This window comes from Rattus norvegicus, chromosome 8, assembly GCF_036323735.1.
Source record: "Rattus norvegicus strain BN/NHsdMcwi chromosome 8, GRCr8, whole genome shotgun sequence".
Lineage (NCBI taxonomy): Eukaryota > Metazoa > Chordata > Mammalia > Rodentia > Muridae > Rattus > Rattus norvegicus.
In genome coordinates this window covers 130,120,513-130,132,874 of record NC_086026.1, presented here as the reverse complement: position 1 = coordinate 130,132,874, position 12,362 = coordinate 130,120,513, and the positions used below count along the sequence as shown (strand labels likewise).

At 50.4% G+C, this 12,362-nt stretch overlaps 1 protein-coding gene across 4 annotated transcripts; it reads left to right on the top strand.

The window, feature by feature from the left end:
- The first annotated feature begins 2 nt into the window (after nucleotides 1-2).
- Lyzl4 (lysozyme-like 4) lies at nucleotides 3-7,234 on the top strand. 4 transcript variants are annotated; one of them, XM_006244125.5, is made up of 6 exons: nucleotides 25-271; nucleotides 1,052-1,177; nucleotides 2,663-2,912; nucleotides 3,014-3,163; nucleotides 4,288-4,366; nucleotides 6,989-7,234. In XM_006244125.5, exons 3-6 carry the CDS (start codon nucleotides 2,774-2,776, stop codon nucleotides 7,056-7,058), a joined length of 438 nt encoding a protein of 145 aa, XP_006244187.1. In that variant the 5' UTR covers nucleotides 25-271; nucleotides 1,052-1,177; nucleotides 2,663-2,773; the 3' UTR covers nucleotides 7,059-7,234. The 4 variants fall into 4 exon arrangements, with proteins under 4 accessions (NP_001233112.1, XP_038937744.1, XP_006244187.1 ...); XM_063265853.1 differs by having other exon boundaries at nucleotides 37-271; nucleotides 1,052-2,293; NM_001246183.2 differs by lacking the exon at nucleotides 1,052-1,177 and having other exon boundaries at nucleotides 3-271; nucleotides 6,989-7,233.
- Nucleotides 7,235-12,362: the final 5,128 nt, after the last annotated feature.

Here is a 12,362-nt window from a genome sequence, read left to right as displayed (position 1 = left end):
GAAGGTTCTAGAAGAGTTTCTCATGGAGCAGGATCAATGGTGTAGAAACTCTTGGGTGAAGACAAATGAGTTACTAAGAAATTGGCATCTGAGAAAGCCCAGGGGACCCAGTGCCAGCAGAGTACCCAGCCTGCAAGCATCGTGGACTCCCTGCCGGGCTGAGAGGTGGGCCTTTGTGGGCAGGAGCAGAGACGGGCAGAGGACATCCGACTGTAGGGCACATTTATCAGCAAAGTCCCCTTTTGGTCATCTGGAGACACGTTTTAGAAGGGTAAGCTTGCTCATTCTTTCAACAAGATCATTGAGAACCAGCAAGGTACGGGGCACTGGCCTCTGGGGAGGAGACAGCGTCAGGCAAGCTTTCTGCATGAGACCTGGGTCATAAGCAAGAGAACACAGCAACAGAGTGATTGCTGTTAGGAGTGTATTAAAGACAACCAAGTCACCTTCCTCAATGGGTGAGTGGCCATGGTTAAAGCTATAGTCACTGGAGTACTCGTGTAGGTGGAAGGAACAGCTGGCCCAAAGGATGGTGGTGAGAATGGGTGTGGTCCAGGGAACACATTCAGGGAGCCTGTGGAAGAGCAAAAGGGGAGGAAGGGTCTGGAGTGGCCTGGGGTCAGACTGAAGAGGGGCTCAGGGACCAGACCAGGAGGAATTGGGCAAATGGTTCGTGGGGAATGTCATTGGAAAAACCATAATTAGTCAGAGACAGTGGTGACTTGGGCCAGGACAGTGGCAGACAGGCAGGTGAGAGGTGGATAGGCTTTAGAACAGCATCCATGTTCCTGCTGAATTAACTGCTGGAGGGAGGGAAGAGCTGAGACACTGCCTAGCCTGGGAAAGACTAATGTTCCCTGAAATACTGCCCGCATGGCTGGAAAACGTCAACCCGGGCTTTCTCCTCATGCATAGAAGTTCGGTTATTAATGAGGACTGAGGCTGTGCAAGCAGGACTCAGAGCGAGGCTGTCCTGAGCATGTAGTGCTTGCTGGACTGAACTCATTTTCTCAGCACAATTAGGCAAGGAGTGTTTTCTTGTGTGTGACAGGCAAGAGCCCTGAAGCACAGAGAAGCTGAATGACTCGCTAAGGTCACTGCTGGGGTCACTGCCGTCCCAGCTGCAGAGAGCAAAGCGGCTGAGACCCAGGCTATCCGAGAACCAGACAGTGGTCAGGTACACAACCCACACCAGCGGAATTAAACATGTTTGCCACCTTTGCCCCACTTAAAGGTTTCATCTAAGCTATTAGTTCATGGTAGAGAGCAATTTTATTCTTCAGAGGATGTTTTGCTCATCATAGAGGGGACCAGATACCCAACAGCCTAAAGATGGAAAGATTTACTTGTGGCTCTGGTTTGATGGCACAAGTGACAAGGCCATGAGGTGACTACTCGCGTATGTAGAAGCTCAAGGTGACTTGTGGCATCGTATGTGCAACCAGGAAGCAGAGAACAGGAAGTGGGGCTGGGTGTCACCTCTGAAAGGCTTCTAAACCTTCCTTCCGGTAACAGCATCAGCACTCAGGCCGACGGTTCAAAGCCGAGAGTCTAAGGGCAACACTTCACGCCTAAGCCACCCTCTAGATGTGTGCCAGATCTCTAATGCACAGAACAACCCCCCAACAAAGAACTTCCTAACCCAAGCCATAGCTGCAGGCCCCAGGAGGAGGAGAGCATTTGTATGTGTGAATGACAGCACAGCAGCCTACGGTGATTGTCCACTGGTCTACAGTGACAGAGTGTGGAGCACACTGGGAGGAGGCCGAACCCTGCTTTCCAGATATTCTTGTTTGATGCATGGGACAATGACCAAAACCAGGATTCTCATTCCCTAGGGGTCAAGGAAGGGACTGTGGGCAGCAAAGTCTGGGCAGGGGAAGGGGACACCTCAGGTGGGGTCAGTCAGTCTTCAGGAGCTGCAGCAGGGCTGGGGGCCAGAAGATGGAGAGTGGCTTGTGTCGGAGGATGGAGTATGTGGGCCCTGTGGCTAGGGAAGGCACCAAGGTGAGACTCTTAGGTATATCATGGAAGGGGCGTGGCTCTTGCAGACCGGCCAGGCAGGGTGTTCTGTGACGGTTTTTGGGGGTGGAGTTGCTTCCTCTTGATGGAAGTTCACCAGGGGTAAAGTCAGGTTCTACGGGGCTTGGAAAACCAAGCCTAGGTGTGGCCTTGTGCAAGGAACAAGGAGCCAGCAGTGTCTCAAGGTGACATCTTGTTTGTTTGGGGGGCCATTGCTCAGCTGTGCTGGTGAAAGGTTTTAAGTGGTTGCTGCAGAAGGAGAGGACATGAGGTCAGTTATCCAAGAGACCACCCATCATTACAGACTAGGAAGTGGAGTCACGGGGGGGGGCCAGTGACTGGTCCTCTGGGGCTGTCCCCAGAGTTGACAGCCAGGGAGGTCAGTGGAGGTTGCTAACAGGGAACCTGGGAAGACTGTTGAGGCCACAACTTGGGACACAATGCAGGGTAAATGGCAGCAGTGGAAGTGATTCAGCGTAGCGGGAATGGCTGTGCTCAGCGATGTACAAGCAGTGAGCTGTGTTCCTCCCCCTCCTCCTCTCCCTCTGTTCCCTCTTTCTGTTTTTCATTCCCTCTCCTCCTATCTCTCCCTTCCACACTCTTCCTGACCACTCCCCCGCCCCGATCCCCTCGCCCCCAGTGCCTCTCTTTTCCCTGGGAAGTCCAATGTCTCTGTGACCTTGGAAGGAGCCGCCTGAGACTCTCTGTTCAGCTGGCACCCACAGCCCTGAGCCGCCAGAGCCTGGAGAAGATGCAGCTGTACCTGGTGCTTCTCCTCATCAGCTACTTGCTGACTCCGATTGGTGCCTCCATTTTGGGGCGCTGCGTGGTGGCTAAGAAACTCTATGACGGGGGCTTAAATTATTTTGAGGGCTACAGCCTTGAAAACTGTAAGTAGGACCCTTTCAGGCCCTCTCTCCTCACCGCCCCATGCCATCCCATCCCCCTACCACCAGCGTCTTCTCACCCCACACACTGTTCCACCTCTTAGGGGTGTGCCTGGCTTATTTTGAGAGCAAGTTCAACCCCTCGGCTGTCTATGAGAACTCACGAGATGGCTCCACCGGCTTCGGCCTCTTTCAGATCCGCGACAATGAATGGTGTGACCATGGCAAGAACCTCTGCAGTGTGTCCTGCACGGGTGGGTCCCTTTCGCTCCAGTCCCTCGGGGGGGGGGCGGGGGAGGAGCCTGCAGAACCTGCATGTTTGGAGGAGACAGGGAGAGGGAACCGGCTGTGTCTGAAGCTCATCCCTGAGAGGTGGAGTGCTAGCATGGCAGGGGCACGAGAGAAGGGGTGTGTTAGCCTAAGAAGGAAACAAAATAAAGACCAATGGGCCCAGAAGGTGCTAGGATGTCTGGGGTGTCGGGAGGAGGGTCAGGTAACAGAGCTCAGGCAGTTCGAGAGTAGAAAAAGATTGTTCTGTCTGGTCCTACGTCACCCATGCATGTCCACTAGCTCCCTAAGGGTAGTCATACTGTCACCACGACAGATCAGAAGTGGTTGTAGAGCTGGAGAGATGGCTCAATGGTTAAGAGCACTGACTGCTCTTCCAGAGGTCCTGAGTTCAAATATCAGCAATCATATGGTAGCTCACAACCATCTGTAATGGGATTCAATGCCCTCTTTTGGTGTGTCTGAAGACAACAACAGTGCACTCATATTCATAAAATGAAATTTAAAAAAAAAAAAAAGAGGTGGTTGTAAGGAGGAGACAGGAAAAGCCCAAAGAGGACACATCTGCCTCTCCTAAGAAACCTAAGAATCTCTAGCTTAGAGGTAGCACTGGCCAGGGTCCTCTCCTGTGACCTGTGAGCTTCTGGGAGCTTGGTCAAATGTTTTCCTAAGCCCTTGGCAGGTGTCAGTTCAGTTAATGCTCGCAGTAACCTCTCAGGAGTAGCTACTGTTTCTACCCCATTCTACAAACAGGCAAATTGGGGTAGAGCGAGTCCACAGCCAAGGCCGCATGACTGGTGGAGCTGGAGGCAGACCTAAGTGAAAAGTGGGTCCCGGGTCAGGGCTACACAAGAGACTGGGCCAGCTGCCCCTGACACCTGAGGTGTCTCTGCAGCAGAGGGTCTAGGTGTCAGTCCCAGCATCCTCCGGCCTCATTAAAGAGAGCATTTCCCGCTACCCTGATTGATGAGGAGTGTCCAGGGTTTTCAGCCTCTGTGAAGGCAGGCAGTGGGACGGGAGTTATGGCGTGGAGAGATAAGTTTGCTGTCCTCGGATTCCACAGCATCAACCTACTCCACTTCCTTCCTAGCTTTACTGAATCCCAACTTAAAGGATACAATCGAGTGTGCCAAGAAAATCGTGAAAGGAAAACAAGGGATGGGAGCATGGTGAGTGGGTGTGTGCAGCTCACCCTGGAGGTTAGAGGGATGGGAGCATGGTGAGTGGGTGTCTGCAGCTCACCCTGGAGGTTAGGGGGTGGGAGCATGGTAGGTGGGTGTCTGCAGCTCACCCTGGAGGTTAGGGGGTGGGAGCATGGTGGGTGGGTGTCTGCAGCTCACCCTGGAGGCTGCAGGGATGGGAGCATGGAGAGTAGGTGTCTGCAGCTCACCCTGGAGGTTAGAGGGGTGGGTGCATGGTAGGTGGGTGTCTGCAGCTCACACTGGAGACTGGAGTTCCAGGCAGCTGTGAGCTGCCTTGTGGTTTTTGGGACTGAATTTCTGGTCCAGTATATGCTATAAACTACTGAGACATCCCTTCAATCCCTTCTTACATAACTAATGCATCCTTTAGGGCTGTGAAATCTTCATCAACCACATCTGTGTAAGCTGCTGTCTTGGCTTTGTCATGAAGTGTTTTGACTTTGTGGTGTCCTCATCCTAAAGGAGCCCTAACAGTTTCTTAGACTCAAACACGTCCATCACCTTTTCTCTTGTGGCTTCAGGGTCTATGTGAGGCCCCCTTCTTAGAAATGTCCTTAAGAGTGGAGGAGATGACTCGGTTGGTAAAGTATTTGCTTTGAAAGCATGAGGACCTGGCTTTGATTCCCCAGAAACCATGTTTATAACTCAGTTAAGTATGGTGGCATGCATTTGTAATTCCAGGGACGGGAGGTGTAGTCCTGGGGCTCACTGTTCAGTCACTTCAGACCAGGAAGAGACTCTGTCTCAGAAAATAAGGTGAACTGAGCCTGAGGAACAACCCCTGATTATGCCCTTTGGCTTCCAGCTGCACACACACACACACACGAACACACACACACACACACACACGAACACACACACACACACGAACACACACACACATGTATGTACACCATACACGTATACATCTGCACACTCATGCACACACTTGTGCACACGAATTAAAAGTATTTTATCCCAGAGGCTTCCAAAGAGCTCCACCCTTGTTCTCTCATATCAGAACTCTGTAGACACCAAGTAAGCCCTCGATACTTTTACTAAATTTAAAAAAATAGAATTTTAATGATTTTGTCCTTCTATGCTTGAAGTTTGGATTCCTTTGGAATGATTTGGATGTGAAAAGTGAGGCAGGGAGTAAGTAAGGGTCTTTAGTTTTTGCTGTGTCTACTCGTTGTTGTCAACATCAGGAATCCGTTAAAGCGGCCTCGTCGCTAACAGAGCAGACTGCAAGCAGTGGTGGAAATCTTCTTAATGATAACGGTCTCCTGAAAGTCTGAGGTTCCTTTCATATGTGGCCTGGGCTTCCTGGTTAATTGGTCAGCTTGGCCGAGTCTCCGGGATAAACATTAATGAGCTAAGTCATTTTTGTTGCATGGCACCATGAGGCCATATACTGGACCATACTGGCCAATGGGCCTCATTGTCCAGACTCCTGGTAAGGCAGGGTCTCCGAAAGCTGACAAGCAGCCTTGCATCCTCTACAGCTCAGACTGAGTCACTCTGCTGTGCTGGGTGGACAAGAGAAAAGAGGCCCTGCAGTGGAAGGGGAACCCCTTCCACCCCATCTGCCCTGAAACTTTTTTTTCTCTCCCGACCGTTTAATTCCTAATGACTGAGACTAATTATGAATAAATGCCTAGGTCATAAGCTTCTCCTTGTTCACTGCTTTTTTAACTTGTCCCTTTTATCCTAACCGGGGTTTAGCGACGGGGCCAGTTTCCTCTCCTTGTCTTCTTGTGTCTATGCCTCAGAGTTCCTGGCATGAAGCTCTCTTTATTCTAACCTGGTTACAGCTACCTGCCGGCTTACATCCACCTCCTCAGTGTTTCGGGTTTATCTCTCGCGCTTCTATTTCCCAGAATCCCCTCTCTTCCTGCCAGAAGTCCCACCTTCTGTTTTCTTCCTCAGCTCATTGGCCAGAAGCTGTTTTATTGACAGACGATGCTAATTAGAGAGTCTCCCTATACCGCCCCGAGCTATGAAGAGCCCTGGGTTTTCTGAGAATGTGGGTGTGTGTTTTTTCTCAAGCTTCATAGCTATAAGGGACTAGGGGACCTCTGTCAACCACAAATCCTCCATCCTGTTAGTTTAAGGAGCAAAACTGTAGATGGGGATACGGACTCGGGTCCAGGTATTGGCATTAGAGACTGGAACTTGGGGAGTACTGTTAGGGACATTAGGAGAAGAGGTTAGAGGTTTAGTCCACACACCTCAGGAAGGTTGAAGAGGGAGAAGGAATTCTAGATGCTGTAGCATGAAGGGTGGAAGGAGCCAAGGCCATGGACACTCACTCCTTGGGGCCCTGTGCTAGTCAAAGCATTCTGAAGCTGTCTTAGGGGACTGACTAATTCGTCACAGGGCAGGGATGCCCCGGTTGGGTGGGGTTCCTGTGTGAGGCAGAGGCGTCCTGGAAGCACCTGCACCCACCCCAGGGTGAGCGCTAAGAACTTCAAAAGCCTGAGGTCCACACTGGAGAGACGCAGATGTCCCAGGGCCAGCCAGGCAGGCATGGGCAAGCATGACCCTGGGGACCCCAAGCTCTGACTACAAGGAACTGGTGCTCATCACTCTCTGGCCTTCCCTCCGCAGGCCCGTCTGGTCCAGGAACTGCCAGCTGTCGGACATTCTGGATCGGTGGCTGGATGGCTGTGAGCTGTAGGCGCCTGTGTGGTCCTGCCTCACTTGCCGGCCGTGTCTTGGGACTGAGGGCGCTTTTCTGTTTGCTGCTTCAATCCATCCGGTTATCTCACCACTGATTGCTCCAGATGGAAAGGGACAACAGTCCTCACTTCATCCGGGGGTACAAGGTGCAGAATAAACCAGCTAGTTACTCAACCTGGGCCTGAAGTCTCTGCCTATTATATTATCGCCAGTTATTATATCGCCAGCGGAATGGCCATAACAATTATTTACCCCTTTCATGACTTAACCATTTCTGATTCTCAAGGGGGAGGGCGTGAGAGCAGGGGTTGCCAGTCTAAAGCAGGGAAAGGAGGAGGAAACACGGTGGAAGCTGAGAGGAGCCGCAAAAATGGGGAGGAGAGAGAGGCTGAGCAAACGGCGTCTTCAGAGACAACTTGGCTGGACTTGGAATCACCTAGGAGACACACCTCTGCATGTGCCTTTGAGGGGTTAGGGTTACTGCCTGAGCGTTTGGGTTTGTCCCCTTTAAGACAGTATAGGCACTACTGTGCCTATTCAGGGCCCACCCTTCTCACATTTAAAGATGGCACAAGTAACACACCTTTAGGTGAAGAAAGCTAATATAGATAAAGGAGGTTATTAAAAAGGTACTCTGCCCACTCAGTAAACAGTTTCTCATTGCTGCATTTTGCATTGCACCGTAGCCTGTGTTGAGAGAGCCTGGGGACCCGCAACCCTTTCGTGTGTCTCATTCCTGACTTTGAGGCTCCATGCATCCAAGCCCATATGCTCCCCCCAACCCTGTCACCGCTTACAAACAAGGGCTACAATTGAATATACAGTATTATATCTTGCCTTTTCTGCTAATAATCTGTGACCTAATATTTCCAGGTCTATATCAGGATCCTTCCTGTGTCCCATTAGATGGGCAAGCTTCAGTGCACATAACCCTGTATTGCTTAACCTACAGATAAATTAAGCAGGCTGGGCAGACAGTGGCCGCCTTAAAAGCGAACAGCATAAAGAAGGCCCTGGCTCCTGTTTGCTGCAAGTCAGAGCTTCTGGAGCGAGCTTTCAGTCAAGCTCAACGGTGATGGATCAACCAGTTTGTCTTGGGCTTCTGCATGGCTCTGCCTTGTCTCTGGAAAAAAAAATGGATTTTTGTATTTCCCAAACACAGACCATGGATTCCAGTTAACTGATGTCAGTAGCAGCGGTCCCTGGGCTCAGTAGGCGCTTTTGGGCCATCGAGGGAAGCTTCATTATTGAAATTTGGACCTGACATTGCTTCCACGGATGGACCCAAGAGCAGCAGCGTCTGACTGCAGCCTGTCGTCGCTGGTGTAGACGTTAGGGACGCCTGAGATTATCAGAACACTATCATCTCAAGAGGAAACCCAGCTGCCGCCGCCTTCCAGACCATTACTTCCAAGGATGTTCATCCATCCCTAATGGGCTCTGTGTCAACAAGGATGTGAGGCCCAAGGGCAAAGCAAATGTTAGGGGATCAATGGGACCAGCGTTTCCCAACATCAACCCCTGGCTTGGTGCCCTTCAGCCGGCTGGTCACAACCAACACTGATATCTCAGCCAGGTCCCCTGCTCCCGCTTCCACTGTCAAAGTTGGAAGGGGAAATGTCACTCTCACAGAGCTGTGCCATTATGACTTCTGGTACAGAATCACTGTAGCAATCCCAGCTTCACAGACTGCACGGGACTCTTCCCTCGCCCATGTCTCCAAACTTCTCAAAACCTTAGATGCTAAATGTGAATTATAACAGTCTTACAGATGGCAAAACAGCTCTGGAGAGGTGGCATAACGACTTTAATCCAGTGGATGACGGGTATGGGTTGGGTATCTCCTTAGAACCCACGCCCCCATCACCTCTATTGCTGAAAGTATTTAATCTCAACCTGGGGCTTCTATCTCCCCTTTGAGCATTCAGTTCCCAGATGAAAGTCACACACAACCATTATGTTTATTATAAGCCTTTATTAACACTAAGGCTGAGCAGATATCTACCCTCCACGTTATTAAAATCTATTTCCTATGGGTAACCTGGAGTTTTTACTATGTTTCATCTGAGCTGCTCTTAACTCCAATTGGCCAGCCCTTACTGCTGTGCTTTCTTGACTCCTAAGCCATGGCGTCTTTCTCCTCTCTCCACCTTCTTTTTCCTCTCCTCATGGTCTCCTCTGACCCCAAGCCTGGGAACACCAAGTTCCGCCTATCTCAATTTTGCCCAGCTATAGGCTGTAGGCATCGTTATTCTCCAGTCAGAAATAATTTGGGGGCAATATCACTTAGGTCTACTTGTGGACTCTCTTCATCTCCAAGGAAACCAGGCCTTGGGGGCCCGCACTTGGCATTACAATACATAGCAACAGATCAAACCTCAACCCTGCTAGGTGTTAATATTCTCTCTGTCTCTCTGTCTCTCTATCTCTGTCTCTCTGTCTCTGTCTCTGTCTCTCTGTCTCTGTCTCTGTCTCTCTCTGTCTCGTCTCTCTGTCTCTCTCTCTGTCTCTCTGTCTCTGTCTCTCTGTCTCTCTGTCTCTCTGCCTCTCTCTCTCTCTCTCTCTCTCTCTGTGTGTGCATGTGTGCGTGCATGCACATGATTGCTCATGTGAACGCACGTGTGTGTGTGCACACGATTGTTCCTGAGGGTACATGTGTGTGCCTGTGTCTATGAGTTCACATGTGTGCATGGGGAGGTTAGGGACAACCTTGGGTATCTGGATGTTGTCTTTGAGGCACTGTTGTCTTTTTTGTTTGAGGATTTCTCACTGGCTCGGAACTTGGCAAATAGGTTAGGCTGGATGGCCACTGAGCCTCCATTCCCAGGCAGAGGAGCTGGCTGGCATCACAACACCGCTTTGAAGGAAGATGTGATATTTTACCTTTAAATTTCGAAAGTACTGTCAACAGAGTGGACTGTCGTTTCTATGAGACACACCGTTTACATGTCTACATCTCAAAAATAAGGGCTCGGCCAGCTGAGCCCTTATTACAGTTACAGTTTACAGCCCTTATTTACAACTACAGTTTGTGTTGGTTTATACGTAGCTGCTTTTCTCCAACCAGGACGGGGCTGTTGTGCTCACAGCTTGCGGCTCCCTGTGGGCAGCCTCTTCTCAGCCTATTCAGCTTCCTGAGAGACAGTGAAAGGTCGTCTCACTCAGCCCTGGAAACCCAGGAGAGTCCTGAGTTCCCTGCACAGAAGCTAGGCACTGACTGAAGGCAACCTGTTTCTTTTTGTTTCTCTTCATCGAATGTAGAGCAGTCAGCACTGAGACATCCTAATGTTTCTTTGTGTGAGAGACATACTGGGTGCTTTATGAAACCTATGTCAATAAATCCCTCACCTCACCCTTGTGAAGCAAGCATTTGCAGTCCAGCATTTCCCAGCCTGGGGAAGGGTATTTAATCTCTCTAAGTATTGCTTCCACCTTCTGCGAAATGAGAATAAAACAGCATCCCATTGGGTGTGAAGACTGATGAAGCACCACGCTATGACCTCAGACAAACTCCTGTGACATCCATCTTGTCACCTTGATTGGATTTAGAACCACCTAGAAGACACAGCTCTGGGCATGCCTGTGAGGGTGTTCACAGGGAGAAGGGAAGGGCTGCCCCTGCACGAGGGCTGGACTCTCCCAAGAGCTGTACTCTTCAACTAAATAAACAGGAAGGAAGCACAAGCAGCTGAGCCCAGAGTTCCTTCCTCCAAGTTTCCTGGTTCCTCAGGAAGTGAGGTGAGGATCAGTCAGAGTTACTTCTGCCACCACAACAGCTATACCCTTAAACCATGAACCACAACAAACCTTCCTACTCTAAGTTGCTTTTTTTTATTGGATATTTTTTATTTACATTTCAAATGTTATTCCCTTTCCTGGTTTCCCGTCCATAAGCTCCCTTTCCCCTCCCCCCTAAGTTGCTTTTTGTCACAGCAACGAGAAAGTAATTAGAATGATGGAAAGAGAGACTTCAGAGACAGGACAAGAGAGGGACCTCCATCATGCAAACTAGGCAGGACTGCGACTGATAGGAGGGATGGTTATGTGTCTGTGGCAGCAGTGATCTGAATGGCCTCCCTCTTGGACAAACTGGAAATGGCTTCTCCCCAGAGTATGCAGCTAGGGCACTGACTCGAAGGGCCTGGCCTTCCGGTGTCTCACCTCCAGAACTGAAGAGAGAGTGCATTCCTTCCTGACAGTCAGTGTGTGCTTCTTACGGCAGGCAGCCACGGTGTCTCCCCCCCACCCCCCGGAGCTGGGAACTGAACCCAGGGCCTTGTGCTTTCTAGGCAAGCGCTCTACCACTGAGCTAAATCCCCAACCCCACAGTGTCTTAAAACTGACACTTAGTGGGCGCCTCTTGAAGTCAGACTCCAAATGCAGCCTTGGCAGCACAATCTAAGACCTCCACAGTGTCCTTGTGCTGAGAACTCAGCCCCTAAAGCAAGGAGATGAGACGTGGGGATTTCAAGGCCTCTGCTGTCATGAGTGGACAGTGCAGAGTTAAGAGTGGGTTTTCCTGGAAGCAGGTTTGGGACAAAGGCAAGGCCTCCTTCACCCCCATGCATGTACACTGAACTTCCTTCCCTCCTGAGCAAGAAGGACCTGGGCAAGCTTGGAATTCCCTGACTAATAAATTCCTCTTTGGTGAAACACCACACCTCGAATCTTCTGTCACAGCAGAGTAAACAGGCTGAGCTGTCCTCAAAAGTGGGGAGGCCGTTAGTACTTGCTAGGCTCTGAATGTAAAACCTCTCCATGCTTGGTCCTCAGCGGACATGCTGTTCTGGGAGTTGGTGGAAACTTTAGAGGAGGGCTTAGTGGGTGGGATGTATGTTTCTGGGAGGTTGTCCTGGAAAGTTACACGAGATGGGTAGCCTCGGCCACATGACCCACTACCGTGAGGGTCAGCCTCATGGTGATTCTGTAATCACTGGGCCCACGGAACATGGGCTGACATTACTGAAAGCATGAGCCAAAATACTTCTTAAATTACTTGTGTCCGGTATTTGTCACAGTGACGGGACATGATGCTATGTCACATCTGGGGAGACCTGGGTTCAGAATTCTGATATCTGAGTCCACACAGCTGGTGAGGGAAGGGAAGAACTGAAACTCAAGTCTGCATGTCCCCTCCCTTTCCCTTCCCCAGGGCCTCCCACAGTGCTAGGAAAAGAACAAGATCTCACTCATCCCTGCTAGGAAGGGGACTCAGAGACATAGAAGGTGACAAGAAAAGACTGCACGAACCCAGTTTAATTAAGTTAATTTGTTAAGGACTTATTGTAGTCAGGGACATTTA

Excerpts from the sequence above, each read along its gene's own strand:
- Lyzl4 (XM_039081816.2), top strand. The coding sequence starts at position 2,774 with ATGCAGCTGTACCTGGTGCTTCTCCTCATCAGCTACTTGCTGACTCCG. Across the intron at positions 2,913-3,013 it reads GGGCTACAGCCTTGAAAACT|GGGTGTGCCTGGCTTATTTT; the intron begins GTAAGTAGGACC and ends TCCACCTCTTAG. Across the intron at positions 4,367-6,988 it reads AAACAAGGGATGGGAGCATG|GCCCGTCTGGTCCAGGAACT; the intron begins GTGAGTGGGTGT and ends TTCCCTCCGCAG.